This window comes from Taudactylus pleione, unplaced genomic scaffold (assembly GCF_031769625.1).
Source record: "Taudactylus pleione unplaced genomic scaffold, aTauple2 ptg000842l, whole genome shotgun sequence".
In the NCBI taxonomy this organism is placed as follows: domain Eukaryota; kingdom Metazoa; phylum Chordata; class Amphibia; order Anura; family Myobatrachidae; genus Taudactylus; species Taudactylus pleione.
This window is the reverse complement of record NW_028285244.1, coordinates 398,512-413,841: the sequence shown is the minus strand read 5'-3', so window position 1 is coordinate 413,841 and position 15,330 is coordinate 398,512. Positions and strand designations below refer to the sequence as shown.

The window sequence follows — 15,330 nt, the reverse complement described above, 5'->3', positions numbered from 1 at the left end:
ATTGTTAATGTGGTAAATGACTATACTAGCTGCAAATGTCTGGTTTTTAAAGGAATATCTACATAGGTGTATGGAGGCCCATTTCCAGCAACCATCACTCCAGTGTTCTAATGGTACATTGTGTTTGCCAAGCGCCTTAGAAGACTAATGGATGATTAGAAAACCCTTGTGCAATTATGTTAGCACAGCTGAAAATGGGTTTACTCCTTGGAGAAGCTATAAAACTGGCCTTCCTTTAGCTAGTTGAGTATCTGGAGCATCACATTTGTGGGTTCGATTATACTCTCCAAAATGGCCAGAAAAATAGAACTTTCATGTGAAACTCGACAGTCTATTCTTGTTCTTGGCAATTTCTTGCATGGAATAGCCTTAATTTCTAAGAAACTGAACGGTGTGTACTACTCCTTTCAGAGAACAGCACAAATAGGCTCTAACCAGAGTAGAAAGAGAAGTGGGAGGCCCCGATGCACAACTTTGCAAGACGACAAGTACATTAGAGTCTCTAGTTTGAGAAATAGATGCCTCACAAGTCCTCAACTGGCAGCTTCATTAAATGGTACCCGCAAAACGCCAGTGTCAATGTCTACAGTGAAGAGGCGACACCGGGATGCTGGCCTTCTAGGCAGAGTGGCAAAGAAAAAGCCATATCTGAGACTGTGAAAAGAATACAGACATTGGACAGAGGAAGATTGGAAAAAAGTGTTATGGACAGAGGAATCGAAGTTTGAGGTGTTTGGATCACACAGAAGAACATTTGTGAGACGCAGAACAAGTGAAAAGATGCTGCAATAGTGCCTGATGCCATCTGTCAAGCATGGTGGAGGTAATGTGATGGTCTGGGGCTGCTTTGGTGCTGGTAAAAGTGGGAGATTTGTACAAAGTAAAAGGGATTTTGAATAAGGAAGGCTATCACTCCATTTTGAAACTTCATGCCATACCCTGTGGACAGTGCTTGATTGGAGCCAATTTCCACCTCCTACAGGACAATGACCCAAAGCAGACCTCTAAATTATGCAAGAACTATTTAGGGAAGAAGAAGGCAGCTGATATTCTGTCTGTAATGGAGTGGCCAGCGCAATCACCAGATCTCAACCCCATTGAGCTGTTATGGGAGCAGCTTGACCGTATGGTACGCAAGAAAAGCCAATCCAACTTGTGGGAGGTGCTTCAGGAAGCGTGGGGTGAAGCTTCTTCAGATTACCTCAACAAATTAACAGCTAGAATACCAAAGGCTTGCAATGCTGTAATTGCTGCAAAAGAAGCATTCTTTGACGAAAGCAAAAAGTTTGAAGGACAAAATTATTATTTCAAATAAAAATCATTATTTCTAAACCTTGCCAATGTCTTTACTATGTGTTCTATTCATTTTGTAACTCATTTGATAAATAGAGTTCAGTTTTCATGTAAAACTGTCAACACAAAAATTGTCTGGATGACCCCAAACTTTTGAAAGGTAGTAATATATAAATATTGAACGAACATGTGCTGGCATTCAATGCTTAAACATTGTGCATCCAGCCTGGGTGCCTCCAAAATAAAATGTAAATGCACAAATCCAAAATAGTGGCAATCAGGTCCTGATGAGGTTGTATTAAGTCCTGAGAGTGCCACTGTTTTGGAATATATAAATATATATATATAAATATAAATATAAATAAAAAAGTGTGTGAGTGTGAGATAACAGCACCAATGTTTCACAGAAATCCATGCTTCTGGTTACCTAGAAAGAATTGGGTTTCTCATTGTGTTTAGAATATTGCCTACAGGAGACTGGTTGTTGCATTATTATTACTGGATTTTTTTTTTTTATATCTTTCCATTATAAATGCAGCAGGAGTTGGTCACTTGTACATACCTTACGGTTTGTTGTCAATGAGAAATCTCTAAATCATTTGTACATTTTAAAGAAAAAGATTTTAAGACTGTAGTATTATTATCGTTTATTTATATGGCGCCACAAGTGTTCCGCAGCACCTTACAAGGTTTATAACCAAAAAGTGACACAGTAAAATACAATACAATGATGGACAAGGACATCGATAACATACATTGACACATAGGTGGCCATAACACCCAATAAAGCATCAAAGCATAGGCACCAAGTGTTAGGTGTCCTAGTGGTGAGTAAGAAGTAGATGAACATAAAGAAAGGAGAAGCACAAGAGGGTAGAGGGCCCTGCTCGCAAGCAGGCCTGGATTTTCCACAAGGCAACCTAGGCGCTCGCCTAGGGCCCCACGAGTCGCAAGGGGCCCGTGGATGGGCCCCTTTTGACTCGCGGGGCCCTAGACGGGCCCCTTTTCCCCAAGAAATCTGGCCGGTCAAAATGCTCCCAGAGGAGCACTGTACAAGTACCGCGTGACATCAAGATGTCACGAGGACTCGCTTATAGAGTCCCGCTGCGGCACCACTGTCTGCATTGTCACAGAGTGACTGCGCATAAGAGGGAGGACGAGGGTCACCAGGTCCTCCGACCAGCCCCATCCAGCTCCGGCCCACCCCCAGCACAGCAGCCTCTGCCACTGCCTGCCAGGCTTCACAGCAGCCTCTGCCACTGACTGCCAGGCTTGCAGCTTGCCACCAGCAGCACGCACTGGTGGCACCCAGCAAGGAGCAGAGGGACAGGCCAAGGCAGAGTCTGGCTGAGTGAGACAGTGACCAAGGATCCAGATCTCAGGGAATCACAGCAGCCAGGCAGGGAGGGTCAAGTACTGTGCTATTCTCACCTACTCTAATATAGATTGAATTATGTAGGATTTATTTTTTATGGTAGATGGGGTCTGGGAAGTGGACAGGACTTCCTTATATTACATGCATATAGTAATATACATTATGATGATCATGATATTATTAGTACATCAATCCAGGATGATGCTATTTTCATGTTAGGTACTTGCAATATACTATACTATAATGCAGTCCTGTCCACTCCCCACCTACCATTACAAAAATAAATCCTGTAGTGTACTTTAAAAAAAAAAAGGGGGGGGGGGAGGAGGTGTAATGGTGATGACTCATCCCCATCATTGTACTCAGCTGAGCAGTGTCAAACAATACTGGGCACGGCCACACCACAACCACTGCAGATGCCACCTCGCAGCTACCTTCTAATCCTTAGCACTCCTCAGGCCTATGTGATGTATTCAATGGATAATGCAGAGTATAACCTTAGGGTATTAGGTTTAGTTTGGGTTTTGGCATTAGGGATAAGGTATTAGGGTTGGTGTATCAATTTGGTTTAGGGTATTAGGGTCAGATTAGGTGTTTGAGTTGGGGTATTAGGGATGGTGTAGGGTTTAGCAGTTAGGGTATTAGGGTTAGAGGTTATGGTTAGGGTCAGGTTTGAGCTTAGGGTTGAGTTAGGGTGAGGATTAGGGTAGGGATGCTTTGCATGAATCAAGAATGCAAATAAAGTGCTATTGATTGTTTGAGGTAGGGGGGCCCCAAACTGGTATCTTGCCTAGGGCCCCATGAGGTCTAAATCCGGCTCTGCTCGCAAGAGCTTACATTCTCAAGGGGAGGGGCAGACAGACGGGCATGATACAGATGGGAAAGACAGGGAGGGGGCAGCATGTAGTAGCAAGTTAGTATACAAGAGACCATAAATTGAACAGCTTCTATGACCATCTATAGTTGACTATGAGCACCTACCCTTGTCAGGGGTGGTGCAAGATTTCTAGACACCCAAAGGCAAATCTTCACCCTGCTGCACCTGCCCCCAATTACCTCACTTTGTGAAATAGTCACAAATAATACATAGATTTTACAAACAAAACAAAAAAGAAATAATAAGGACACAGCTGTCGGCAATACTGACCACCACTAACATTGAGTAGGATAAGCCTTCATTTTTGTGCCAGACGGCCTCATAGGCTCCCCCCAGTTGCTGGCACCCTAGGCAGTTAAACTACCTAATCGTAGCTCTGGGTTTGGTTTCCAATAACTGTCTTATTGGTCACACCAAAGCAACAGGGGAAGGGGGTGAACGATGTCCTCTCCAGGGCCCTTTTCACAGGCGCACCATCTGTCATTTTTCCCAAACTGCCCAGCTGCCAATCCATTCTAATGTCAATAACTGACAGTCAAGGATAGCAGCAGCAGGCACCATTCACTCCCTCCCACTAACCTTCCGTCCCACTTCTCATTCCCTCCCTCCCACTAACCTTCCGTCCATTCCTCATTCACTCCCTCCCACTAACCTTCCGTCCACTCCTCATTCACTCCCAACCACTAACCTTCCGTCCCACTCCTCATTCACTCCCAACCACTAACCTTCCGTCCCACTCCTCATTCACTCCCTCCCACTAACCTTCCGTCCCACTCCTCATTCACTCCCTCCCACTAACCTTCCGTCCCACTCCTCATTCACTCCCTCCCACTAACCTTCCGTCCCACTCCTCATTCCCTCCCTCCCACTAACCTTCCGTCCCACTCCTCATTCCCTCCCTCCCACTAACCTTCCGTCCCACTCCTCATTCCCTCCCTCCCACTAACCTTCCGTCCACTCCCTCCCACTAACCTTCCGTCCCACTTCTCATTCACTCCCTTTCACTAACCTTCCGTCCCACTCCTCATTCCCTCCCTCCCACTAACCTTCCGTCCCACTCCTCATTCCCTCCCTCCCACTAACCTTCCGTCCACTCCCTCCCACTAACCTTCCGTCCCACTTCTCATTCACTCCCTCCCACTAACCTTCCGTCCCACTCCTCATTCCCTCCCTCCCACTAACCTTCCATCCCACTCCTCATTCCCTCCCTCCCACTAACCTTCCGTCCACTCCTCATTCCCTCCCTCCCACTAACCTTCCGTCCACTCCTCATTCACTCCCTCCCACTAACCTTCCGTCCCACTTCTCATTCCCTGCCTCCCACTAACCTTCCGTCCATTCCTCATTCACTCCCTCCCACTAACCTTCCGTCCACTCCTCATTCACTCCCTCTCACTAACCTTCCGTCCCACTCCTCATTCCCTCCATCCCACTAACCTTCCGTCCCACTCCTCATTCCCTCCCTCCCACTAACCTTCCGTCCCACTCCTCATTCCCTCCCTCCCACTAACCTTCCGTCCACTCCTCATTCACTCCCTCTCACTAACCTTCCGTCCCACTCCTCATTCCCTCCCTCCCACTAACCTTCCGTCCACTCCTCATTCCCTCCCACTAACCTTCCGTCCACTCATTCACTCCCTCCCACTAACCTTCCGTCAACTCCTCATTCACTCCCTCTCACTAACCTTCCGTCCCACTCCTCATTCCCTCCCTCCCACTAACCTTCCGACCCACTCCTCATTCCCTCCCTCCCACTCCTCATTCCCTCCCTCCCACTAATCTTCCATCCACTCCTGATTCACTCCCTCCCACTAACCTTCCGTCCACTCCTCATTCACTCCCTCTCACTAACCTTCCGTCCCACTCCTCATTCACTCCCTCCCACTAACCTTCCGTCCCACTCCTCATTCACTCCCTCCCACTAACCTTCCGTCCCACTCCTCATTCACTCCCTCCCACTAACCTTCCGTCCCACTCCTCATTCCCTCCCTCCCACTAACCTTCCGTCCCACTCCTCATTCCCTCCCTCCCACTAACCTTCCGTCCCACTCCTCATTCCCTCCCTCCCACTAACCTTCCGTCCACTCCCTCCCACTAACCTTCCGTCCCACTCCTCATTCACTCCCTCCCACTAATCTTCCGTCCCACTCCTCATTTACTCCCTCTCACTAACCTTCCGTCCCACTCCTCATTCCCTCCCTCCCACTAACCTTCCGTCCCACTCCCTCATTCACTCCCTACCATTAACCTTGGGTCCCACTCCTCATTCCCTCCCTGTGACGTAGCATTACGGGAAATACTTCTGCACAGATGGGCACTCCATACCCATTGTTTGTCACTTTTCAGTGGGCGAACACAGATTAGATCAGCAGAGCCTTCTGTACATTGTTCCACTATATACATGGTGACTCACTAATCACATTATTTAGGGAATAAGCCGACGTTTGGCTGTCACAGAGTTGAATCAGGGAAAACAAAAACACCTCATTTGCGCTACTGCGCATTAGAGCTACACAAATGTTATTGTTCTCCTCCACATTGTGAGCAATAACCTCCAGTGTCTTTATAATGAATGTATTCAGTACGGGAAGCCGACGGACGAAATCCCGACCACAGGCTTCCCGACTTTCTAATCTCTGCAAGGTAGAAATGACAAGTGTTTAAATCCCGGCGCCTGTCATTAGACCTACGTCAGGAGCCAGATATCCGGCATACCAATGGAAGGTAAGCCGGGCTCGGACAGGGAGGGGGTTGATGGGAGGTTTAGGTCAGGGGCTCCCGGGGGGATGACTTAGGGTTAGGCACTCCCCGGGAGGGTTTGGGTTAGGCTAGGGGAAGGGGGGGGGGGTTAGTGAGCATTAACCTCTAGAGGCTTTGCAATTAATATAAGGCTGTTCAGTCTGCTCCCGCCCACCTGGAAAGACCTTCTGGGGAGAACACAGGAGAGCAGGGGTATTCAACAGGCCACAGTTTTAGCATACCCCAATAGCAAAATAGTGGCAGGGCATGCTGGGATGTTTAGTTCCACCGCAGCTGGTGGGCCGCATGTGAATACCTCTGCTGTAGAGGGTCTGATGGGTTTATATGCAATCCCAGTTGAAATCAGAAAAAGAAGTTAGTGGTTCACGCAACGGGCTCCTTTCTCTTAAGGGCCCACGGTGCCTGCAGCCCACTGCCATGACCTTGTTTACCCATTATTCATCATTTACAACACACTCGTGCCAGCTGCCATGGGACCTAAGCCGACTAGCAGGTGATCTGGATTACAATTTTGGCTGACGCCTTTTGGCTTGCTACTCCCTCATGGCCAATCACCATCATTGCACTGCAGATCCGTTCCTCCCTCAAATTGATTTTTTTTTTTTTACAGTATGTCCCTAGTCTTGGCCAATAAATTAAAACCTCTAGTAGGAGTTTTTGTGGGGGAAAAACGTAGATCTAGTGTGGTAGATCAGCTTGCTAAAGGAGGCTTTTATACTATGCATTCTAATGCAAAAGCCATATGTCCACTCAAAATCAACTCAAGAGATACAGAGAGAGCTCTGCACCTGGGAATTGTGGGTAGGGACCTGTAAGTGACCACGTCTTTCCTGTGTGCAACCATGCAGGAGATTACACGGAACAGAAGAAAACATGTCCACTGTACATATTTACCACCTCCTATTAATATTATTTTCTTTAGATGGTAGGCTAGCTTTAAGATGTATTATATAGATAGCAAAGCTCTGAAGGACAGGACTACTTCATTTGTTACTGTTTCAGAGACTTTAGGTGCTGGCTGTGCTATATAAATGAGTTGTCTTAGGTCTTCTGAACACACAATGATTGAGTAATGGCAGTGTCACACTCCAGCTCTTGGCAGGATAATACATTCTGTCATCACCATGTTATACCAGACACCTTTCCCTCAAATCCTCAAGCATTCTGTATCCAATTCACAACATAATTATTTTTATTACATATCCCCGGGCTGTTTTTCAGAAGCACGCAGGTAAAAATAAGCCTCAGTGCTCATAAATTCTAGTCCCGTTAATTACTTAATTTTAGCAATGAGCATTTGACATAGACGTCTACATAGTGATTACAGGTATCCGGTAAGAGACAGGTCTGAAAACAGAATCCCACAGGTCTGAAAACAGAATCCCACATCTTTCCACTCAGATGAAATTGATCTGGAATTATGTAAGTATCTAAAAAGGACTGTACAGCTCTTTAGCTGTACACAGCGACTGCAGACAAATAAACCCCCCTCCAATTCCCAAATAGCGCAGCCTAGCCTGAATAATGGGCAGGAAAACATCTACTGAACTAAGGAGATCTTTGGGATGGGAATCAAACAGCTCCACAAGTTGGATGGTGCTTGTATGTTCTGGCCACGCTTGCGTGCGTTTCCGCAGGGCACTCCAGTTTTTTGCCATAATGCAAAAACTTAATGGTAGGTTAACTGGCTGCTGACAAAAACGGGTTGGGCATGATATCCCAGCTGTCGGGATGCCGCCGTTCAGAATACAGACAGCGGCATCCCGACAGCTAGGATCCCGACACCCAACGGTGAGTACTAGTCTATCCCCTACCCTAACCCACCCTCCTCAGTGCCTAAACCTAACCTCCCCTTCCTAGTGCCTTAAACCTAACCTCTCCCTCCGCGCACCCTAATCCCAAACTGTACCTCCCCGGTGCTTAATCCTAACCCTAGTGCCTAACCCTTACCCCGCTAGCTAACGCTACCCTCCCCCTACACCCCGATACTTACCTCTGGGATGCTGACGGGCAGGATACCGGTGCCGTGATGACGACAAAACATGACCCCTAGTGTGTATGTGTGTGTCCAAGGGAGCAGAGAATAAGCCCCGCTGGGTGGTATGACAAAATATGCTATGTAATGGTTGTGTAACATACGTGCGCTATACAGGTAACTTAATAAATAAGTCATCCTATGAGGCTACTATCTGCATCAATGGATATAAAAAATGCGGATCCCGCTGTGCTTGTAGTGTCCAGCACAAAGCTGAAATGCTCGGGACTAGGGTCCTAGGCGCAGTGATGGCTAACTGCAATATTACATTTAATATGCATTTACAAGTTTTCATGTCTCTGTTTTGGCTTGACTGAGAGAACATCTTATTTTGTCACAGATGTGTTCACCTTTTTTTACGCGTAGCGTTTGTGCAATGGGCACGAGTAAGACCCAACGAAACAAAAATGCACCACAAGTTAAAAAGGGTGAAAACGCAAGTTATGTATGGTCTAGTTGGAAATTATTATTTTTATTTTCTCCCCTGCTGAATGTAATGCTAGCATGTACTGTGCGAAGCACAACAGCTACATATAAATAAATGTGCACTTCCACAGTATAAAATCATGCGACAGCTAGCTAATATTAACTGTAGCGGTTTATTCTTAAAATAGGAAGTATTTTTTACATATGATGCATATGTGAAAATGTATATAAAATAAGACAGACTTGTACTACAGGCTCCATCACAAAGCTTCAAAATATAGATGGAAGTAAATTCTCATCAGGACACAGAAGACAAAGCTTCACCATGTGAAAAAGGATGTTCTTGTCCATTTTATGTGACAGCGAGAAAACTTCCTGGCGTTATCCAACACACTATAATTACAGCAGCGTAATCGCACTCTTATTAAAAGGCATTCAGAGGGAACACAATGTAGTATTCTCAATCTAGATAAAGGTTGAACAGTACATTGCAGGCTAATCATAATCCATATTAAGCGGATCATACACAGTGATAATCATTTCAATCTGGCCGATGCACGACCATCCGGAATGATTATTGTTCACTGTATGTACATGAACAATCATCGTTTAAAGGTTGTGAATGTTTGACTTCATTTTTACACAGGTTTGATGGTCCAGATTGGTCCTGCTGCTTTCATTTAGCGAAATTACATCGCATTTTTCAGTGTACGGCTGTCAATAAGCTGGCATTGGTAAATCCATGTGAAATTTAATCCATTCTGAATACAATTTTATTGTGCTTACACACCAGAAAACTGCAGCAGAGAAAATCATTTAGGCTGGGGATTTTGTGGGCTTGAATAGCTATCACAACATTTACTAATCTATAAATAATAATAATAATACAGCCTAGTAATGTATTTTTGTCCTGAATGGATAAACAATGGCAGGAGGACACACACACGAGAAGGAGCAGGAGAGGGGCTAGTCCAGAGGTTCCCACACTTTTTAGAATCACGGCGCCTTAGTACATCAGCATTGTTTTCACGGCACCCCTAAGCCAAAAGTTTGTTATTGAGAGATTCTGAAAAAAAGGTAGCGAAGTAGTAAAGTGAAGTAAATTGTGCTTACCTGTCATCCTTAGGTTTGGTTATATAGTGGGGGACATAAATAATTATTGATTTGGTGCTGGACCACCAACCTGAGGCACCCCTGCAAGTGTCCAGAGGCACCCCATGGTGCCACAGTGCACAGTTTGGGAACCACTGGGCTAGTCTGAGGTGTTACCAGAGGGCAGCAGGTGGGGGCTCAGCTCTGTTTGCATACAATAAAGTATAACTGGAGGTACTGCACACCCAAAGAAAAACAAAATGAAAAGAAATCAAAGAAAGAAAATACACAAACCCTGCTTAACAAAACAGTCAAATTAAAGCCGCTTTATTCATATAGTTGTACTGCTGATATTCTGGGGTGGAACTCTGAGAATGAGAATGGAGATGTGTCCTCATACTGCTAGCCTCAATACACCACGCAGCGCGACTAGCCTGGTGTGAGTAAGGCGCCAAGTCCAGTGATATTCAGCGGCAGGCATATTTTTTGCTGAAGATGCGTCTCAGCTGCAATGTTATGAGACTAGGACGCACCAGCAGACTGTACTGATTAATTTGATATGCGACACTGTATAATTGTGTGCAACTAAATCTGTATATGAACAATGGAACTTGAAAGAGGCAGGAGCAGCTACATTGTAGCACATCGTATACAGATTCAGAGACTCATGCTGGGTACGCACTGACAGATACATTGGCCGATCAATTGGTCGGCCAATGTATCTGCTGCCCATCGGCCAGTGTGTACCCGCGATATGTCGGTGAACGTCGACGTTTACCGACATATCGCATAGGCTGTGCTGCACAGCCGATGGACAGATGGACAGACCACCTGAACACACACAGTGGCAGCCGTGAGGAAGGGGGCGGGACACGCCCAGCGGCCGCCGGGTCCCGCACCCCGGGACCCGAGGGCACAAGCAGATGATGGCCATTCAGTGTGTATGAACGACCATCATCTGCAGATACATTATATCTGCAGATATAATGTGTCAGGGTCACATATCAAATTAATCAGCACAGTCTGCTGGTGCATTCTAGATGCATTGTGATTTGGACGCATTATCGGCAAAAGAAAAAAAGACGCAAAAAAAAATAATAATAAGACACCTGGCACTAGCAGTGCTCACAGAACCTGGAGCGCCGAGAGGGGCTTTTTTGCGCGACTGCAACAAAGATGTATAAGGACACATCTGTAGGGTACAATGGAGTCAGAGTTGGACGCTATTGCTGCCGCGATTTTTGCAGCTGAGGATTTGCGCAGATATGCTAATGGGACAATGGCTGGGGACTTGCACGCCCACCGGAGCCCTCACGGCTCATAATCAGCATCAGACGCAGATCATACAGACTCCCTGAGCGAGTCTGTGGTCACTCACTCAGAATGGCTGCTGCAACCAAGGCCAGTTATCTACGTACTGGATCGTAGCGACAGGCCGAAACACGCCCCAGTTTTAGCAGTCACTTCCCGTTACCTCCCACAAAACGTTAGATTCCTGTCAACTTGCGGATGCAACCATAATAGTCATTAAATCGCAGCACGTGCGCATTGTGGCTGTGACGCATGCAGAGACCACCGATATTTTGCTCAATTGCGTGAACATCAAAATAGCATACAAACTGTGAATCAGGGCCGATGTAACTTAAAGTAGAGTTTGCTGAGCTCCTTGCAATAACAGAAGGAGCACATTAAAAACACCAGCAAACGCTGCCAAATAATTAGTCTCTTCCTAAAAATGTGTTTGATTTAGAAGGCTAAAATAAGCCAGCTGAGAGGCCGTTTTCACTTTAAGAGCAACACAACATATGAAAAGGTCCAATATACAACACTTCACTGTTTGCGCAGAACTGTCACTGACACATATAGAGTGGCAGAAAATGTAAATATTTAGAACTTATTTACTCAGCGAGAAGAGGATCGGAATGTAACATCCCATTAACCACTTACGTGGCTGTACGCATAGGCCAGGTGCCTGCACAATTATTCATGGCTTTATAATATTATGACTTGCTTGAGGGACCTACTAAACCCAAGCCGTTAATTAAACTTATTATACAGAGATCAACACATCATAACAAAGAAACTGAGACATAAAGCAATGTGTTTTGGAAAGGGCACCTTACAAAATAGAAGTATTCTTAGCTGTGTAATAACAACACACAAGTTTACAATACACATTCGCATTTAAGAAGAAACAAACCTTTTATGCTGGCTGTACTTTGTAGCCAGTGATTGCACCAAGCTCATACAGTATTTATGTGGTGCAATGGACCCATCAATTAAATCATTTGGAGTCTTACTTCATGGTTTCCATTATAATTTATAGTTTTGAGTAAAATCTATATAATATAATGCAATCATACCTCCACACATGTCCCTTAAATGACCCTCAGAACTCTCCACATATACCTTAAATTTTCCCACATGGCATCAGACCTCCACACTTAGGGGTCTATTAACTAAGCAGTGTTAGGAGACAGAGTGAAAAGTGATAAGAAAGTGATAAGGTGCCAGCCAATCAGCTCCCAACTGTCATGTTGCAAACACAGCCTGTGAGATGGCAGTTAGAGTGAAAAGTGATAAGGTTCCAGCCAATCAGCTCCTGTCTCCTAACACTGCTTAGTAAATAGACCCCATAGGCCCTTAAATGCCAATCAGATCCCCACAATCTCCTTATAAGGAATCAAACAGCCTCCACATGCCCCCATACAATTACTAGAATGATTGGTACCAAGGAAAACTCCACAGACATAGCGTTTGTATAATGTAAGAAACCATGGACTTTATAACGTCCCAGAGCAGGAAACTTTAGAACTGTGCTTCCGATTCAGATCCACCCGCAAATGCCATTGCAGCAGCTACATCTCACGGATCACAATTGCGAAAATATGCTAATGACTTACCCGCCGTTCTTAGAGACAACCAGTGACAGCAACTCACATCCGCCGCTCACTCACAAAACCAGAAACATCGAAAACATCAAAACGCAGATCCGGCGGCCATCAGCCTTCTGAGAAAGCCTATGGTGCCGCAGACACAGCGGGTCTCCAGACACGCAGAGGGCTCTCCTGCCGCGAACAAGGACGCAGTGGCTTATTTAGGCACGCACTGACAACAGTGGTTAAACTGTTCAACGCACCTGCGTGTATCTAACCACCACTCTGGTAGAGCCGAAAGCACTCTTGGGCTTGCGGCAACGAGACCCTACCGCAAGGGTCTCGTCGCAAGCCCGATGGTCGCGATGGCATGGCCGCACGCTATAGCTGTGGGTGGTCACCCACAGATATGCGAGTTGCCAGGAGGCTGCTCAAAAAAACCAGAGGGCCGGCCCTGATTCAGAGCGAGCGCTCTGTCAGAGCGTCCGGCTCTGAATCAGGCCCACTGTCTCAGACATTCACTGAGCAGCCTGCAGCATGGCTGCACCAGCTAGTGCCTCTATCCTGAGAGATAACACTTGCAGAGAAGGCAACACAAATTGGAGACTCTACGCTGGCAACTTTGTTAACGACATCACTTTCAATCTTCCAATCAGATTTGATAAAGCCCTTCAGGTCTGGCAGTGGATCCCCCTCTGACCAAGACAAAAAAAAACACTCCGCCCCCTGACGACAGATCTTCCCTCTGCAGATGGTAAAGTCTCTATGATAAGGTTTGGCCGATCATACTACTTTCACCCAAAATGCTAAAATTCTATCGGGAACAAGCCCTCCAAAATGGATTATGCTGGACATTCTCAGGAGCACATAAATACAGATGTGTCCACATACATCCTACCTCCGTGCGCTACAAGTCGCGTTAAACATAAGGCGAGCGCTGTGGAACTCTGTAGTGCCAAGCGTATTTACTTGAAAGGGATTGCGATTATGATGCACAAGCAGCTTCTGCGGATTACAATGATGTGTGGCATACCTATATTCTGTGTCTGTCTCTGCATGTGAAATGCTACGTTACGGTGTCAGCAACTGTGACAATAACATAGCATTTCACATGCAGATACACCTGCAGTCGCACACAGAATATAGGCATGCTGCATATCATTGTAATCAGCAGAAGCTGCTTGTGTGCCCTATTTGTGTCACTTTGCCATCTGTGCAGCTATATACCGGTTACAAATACTATAGCACAGACCTGAAAGACTCCTCTTGGAGGTACAGATAGGTCCTCTTGCATCCTTGCCGCTTGCGTTGCAAACGTGCGCATGCATCACGCCATGCGATTTTCCGCAGCTGCGTGCACCACGGTACGCCATACCGCGCTGTGTTCGCACCATGCAATCCTATGGGTCGCGGGTACAAACGCAGAGTGCTTACCAGTACGACTTGTGTCATACGTGGCGAGATTTCAAGCACAAAGATGCAAGTGGACATACCTGTGTATGGATGACTTACTAATTTGTGTGTCGAGGTTCACAAGAGGCATTTGTCAACGTATATGAAGCATACAACGTGCTGGGACTTTCTGGTCAAGTTCGCATTTCATTGCCATACAATGAAGATCAGCTATTAGACGTGTCCATCACCAGAACTGGACCAAAACTGGAAACTACAGACAGGGACTGTGCATTTCATCTCTTATTTGTCTTTAGCATAGTGTGTTCATGTGCAGAGCTAAATTATTTGTAGTTGGGGTATTAGTGTCTTGACGCTTGTATATTTTGTACAGCGTACCATATACGATCGGGTTTCAAGTACTAATAATATTGAAACATACTTTCATTTTAGTCTATCAGTGTTTGTAGTGTTTTTATAGCGACAAACACGTTTATGTGATGTCACAGAACAGTGTCTGTTGGCCGCCACTAAACGAGCTGCACGTACTACTTAGGTAAGATATATATATATATATATATATATTAGTTATCCCTGAAGAAAGAGCATAAAGGTCAGAAAAGTCAGATGGCATCCTGTAGTCTGGTCTCTTCTTTGCGAGTGCTGCTGCTCCAAAGGCTGTATATCTGACAGTCTAAAGGCTGTATATCTGACAGTCTAAAGGCTGTATATCTGACAGTCTAAAGGCTGTATATCTGACAGTCTAAAGGCTGTATATCTGACAGTCTAAAGGCTGTATATCTGACAGTCTAAAGGCTGTATATCTGACAGTCTAAAGGCTGTATATCTGACAGTCTAAAGGCTGTATATCTGACAGTCTAAAGGCTGTATATCTGACAGTCTAAAGGCTGTATATCTGACAGTCTAAAGGATGTATATCTCAAGGAACAAGTATAAGTAACGTTTTGTGCATTGCCGTGCCAGCAAATGTGTGTATACATATATACAGCCTCAATGCGATCCCAATGCTTGCTATCCAGGAAACCGGATAACGCAACCTGTACTCACCGTATGAGGTACGTATGGCAAACCATAGAATTCTTCCTGGGTCTCTCTTAAAATGTCCACGGTTGAACCTTTCAGGGGGTGTTTCCCATGATAAATTTGATCCAAAATGGAATAAAATACCTGCAGAAGAGAAAGC

The 15,330-nt window shown here is 45.6% G+C and overlaps 1 protein-coding gene across 1 annotated transcript in view; it reads right to left on the bottom strand.

The window, feature by feature from the left end:
- Positions 1–15,330, bottom strand: part of MIPEP (mitochondrial intermediate peptidase) — a 110,937-nt gene that overhangs the window by 27,709 nt on the left and 67,898 nt on the right. Inside the window, exon 16 of the mRNA XM_088458542.1 lies at positions 15,195–15,314. Coding sequence (XP_088314668.1) covers positions 15,195–15,314 — 120 coding nt within the window. The remainder of the gene's footprint in view (positions 1–15,194; positions 15,315–15,330) is intronic.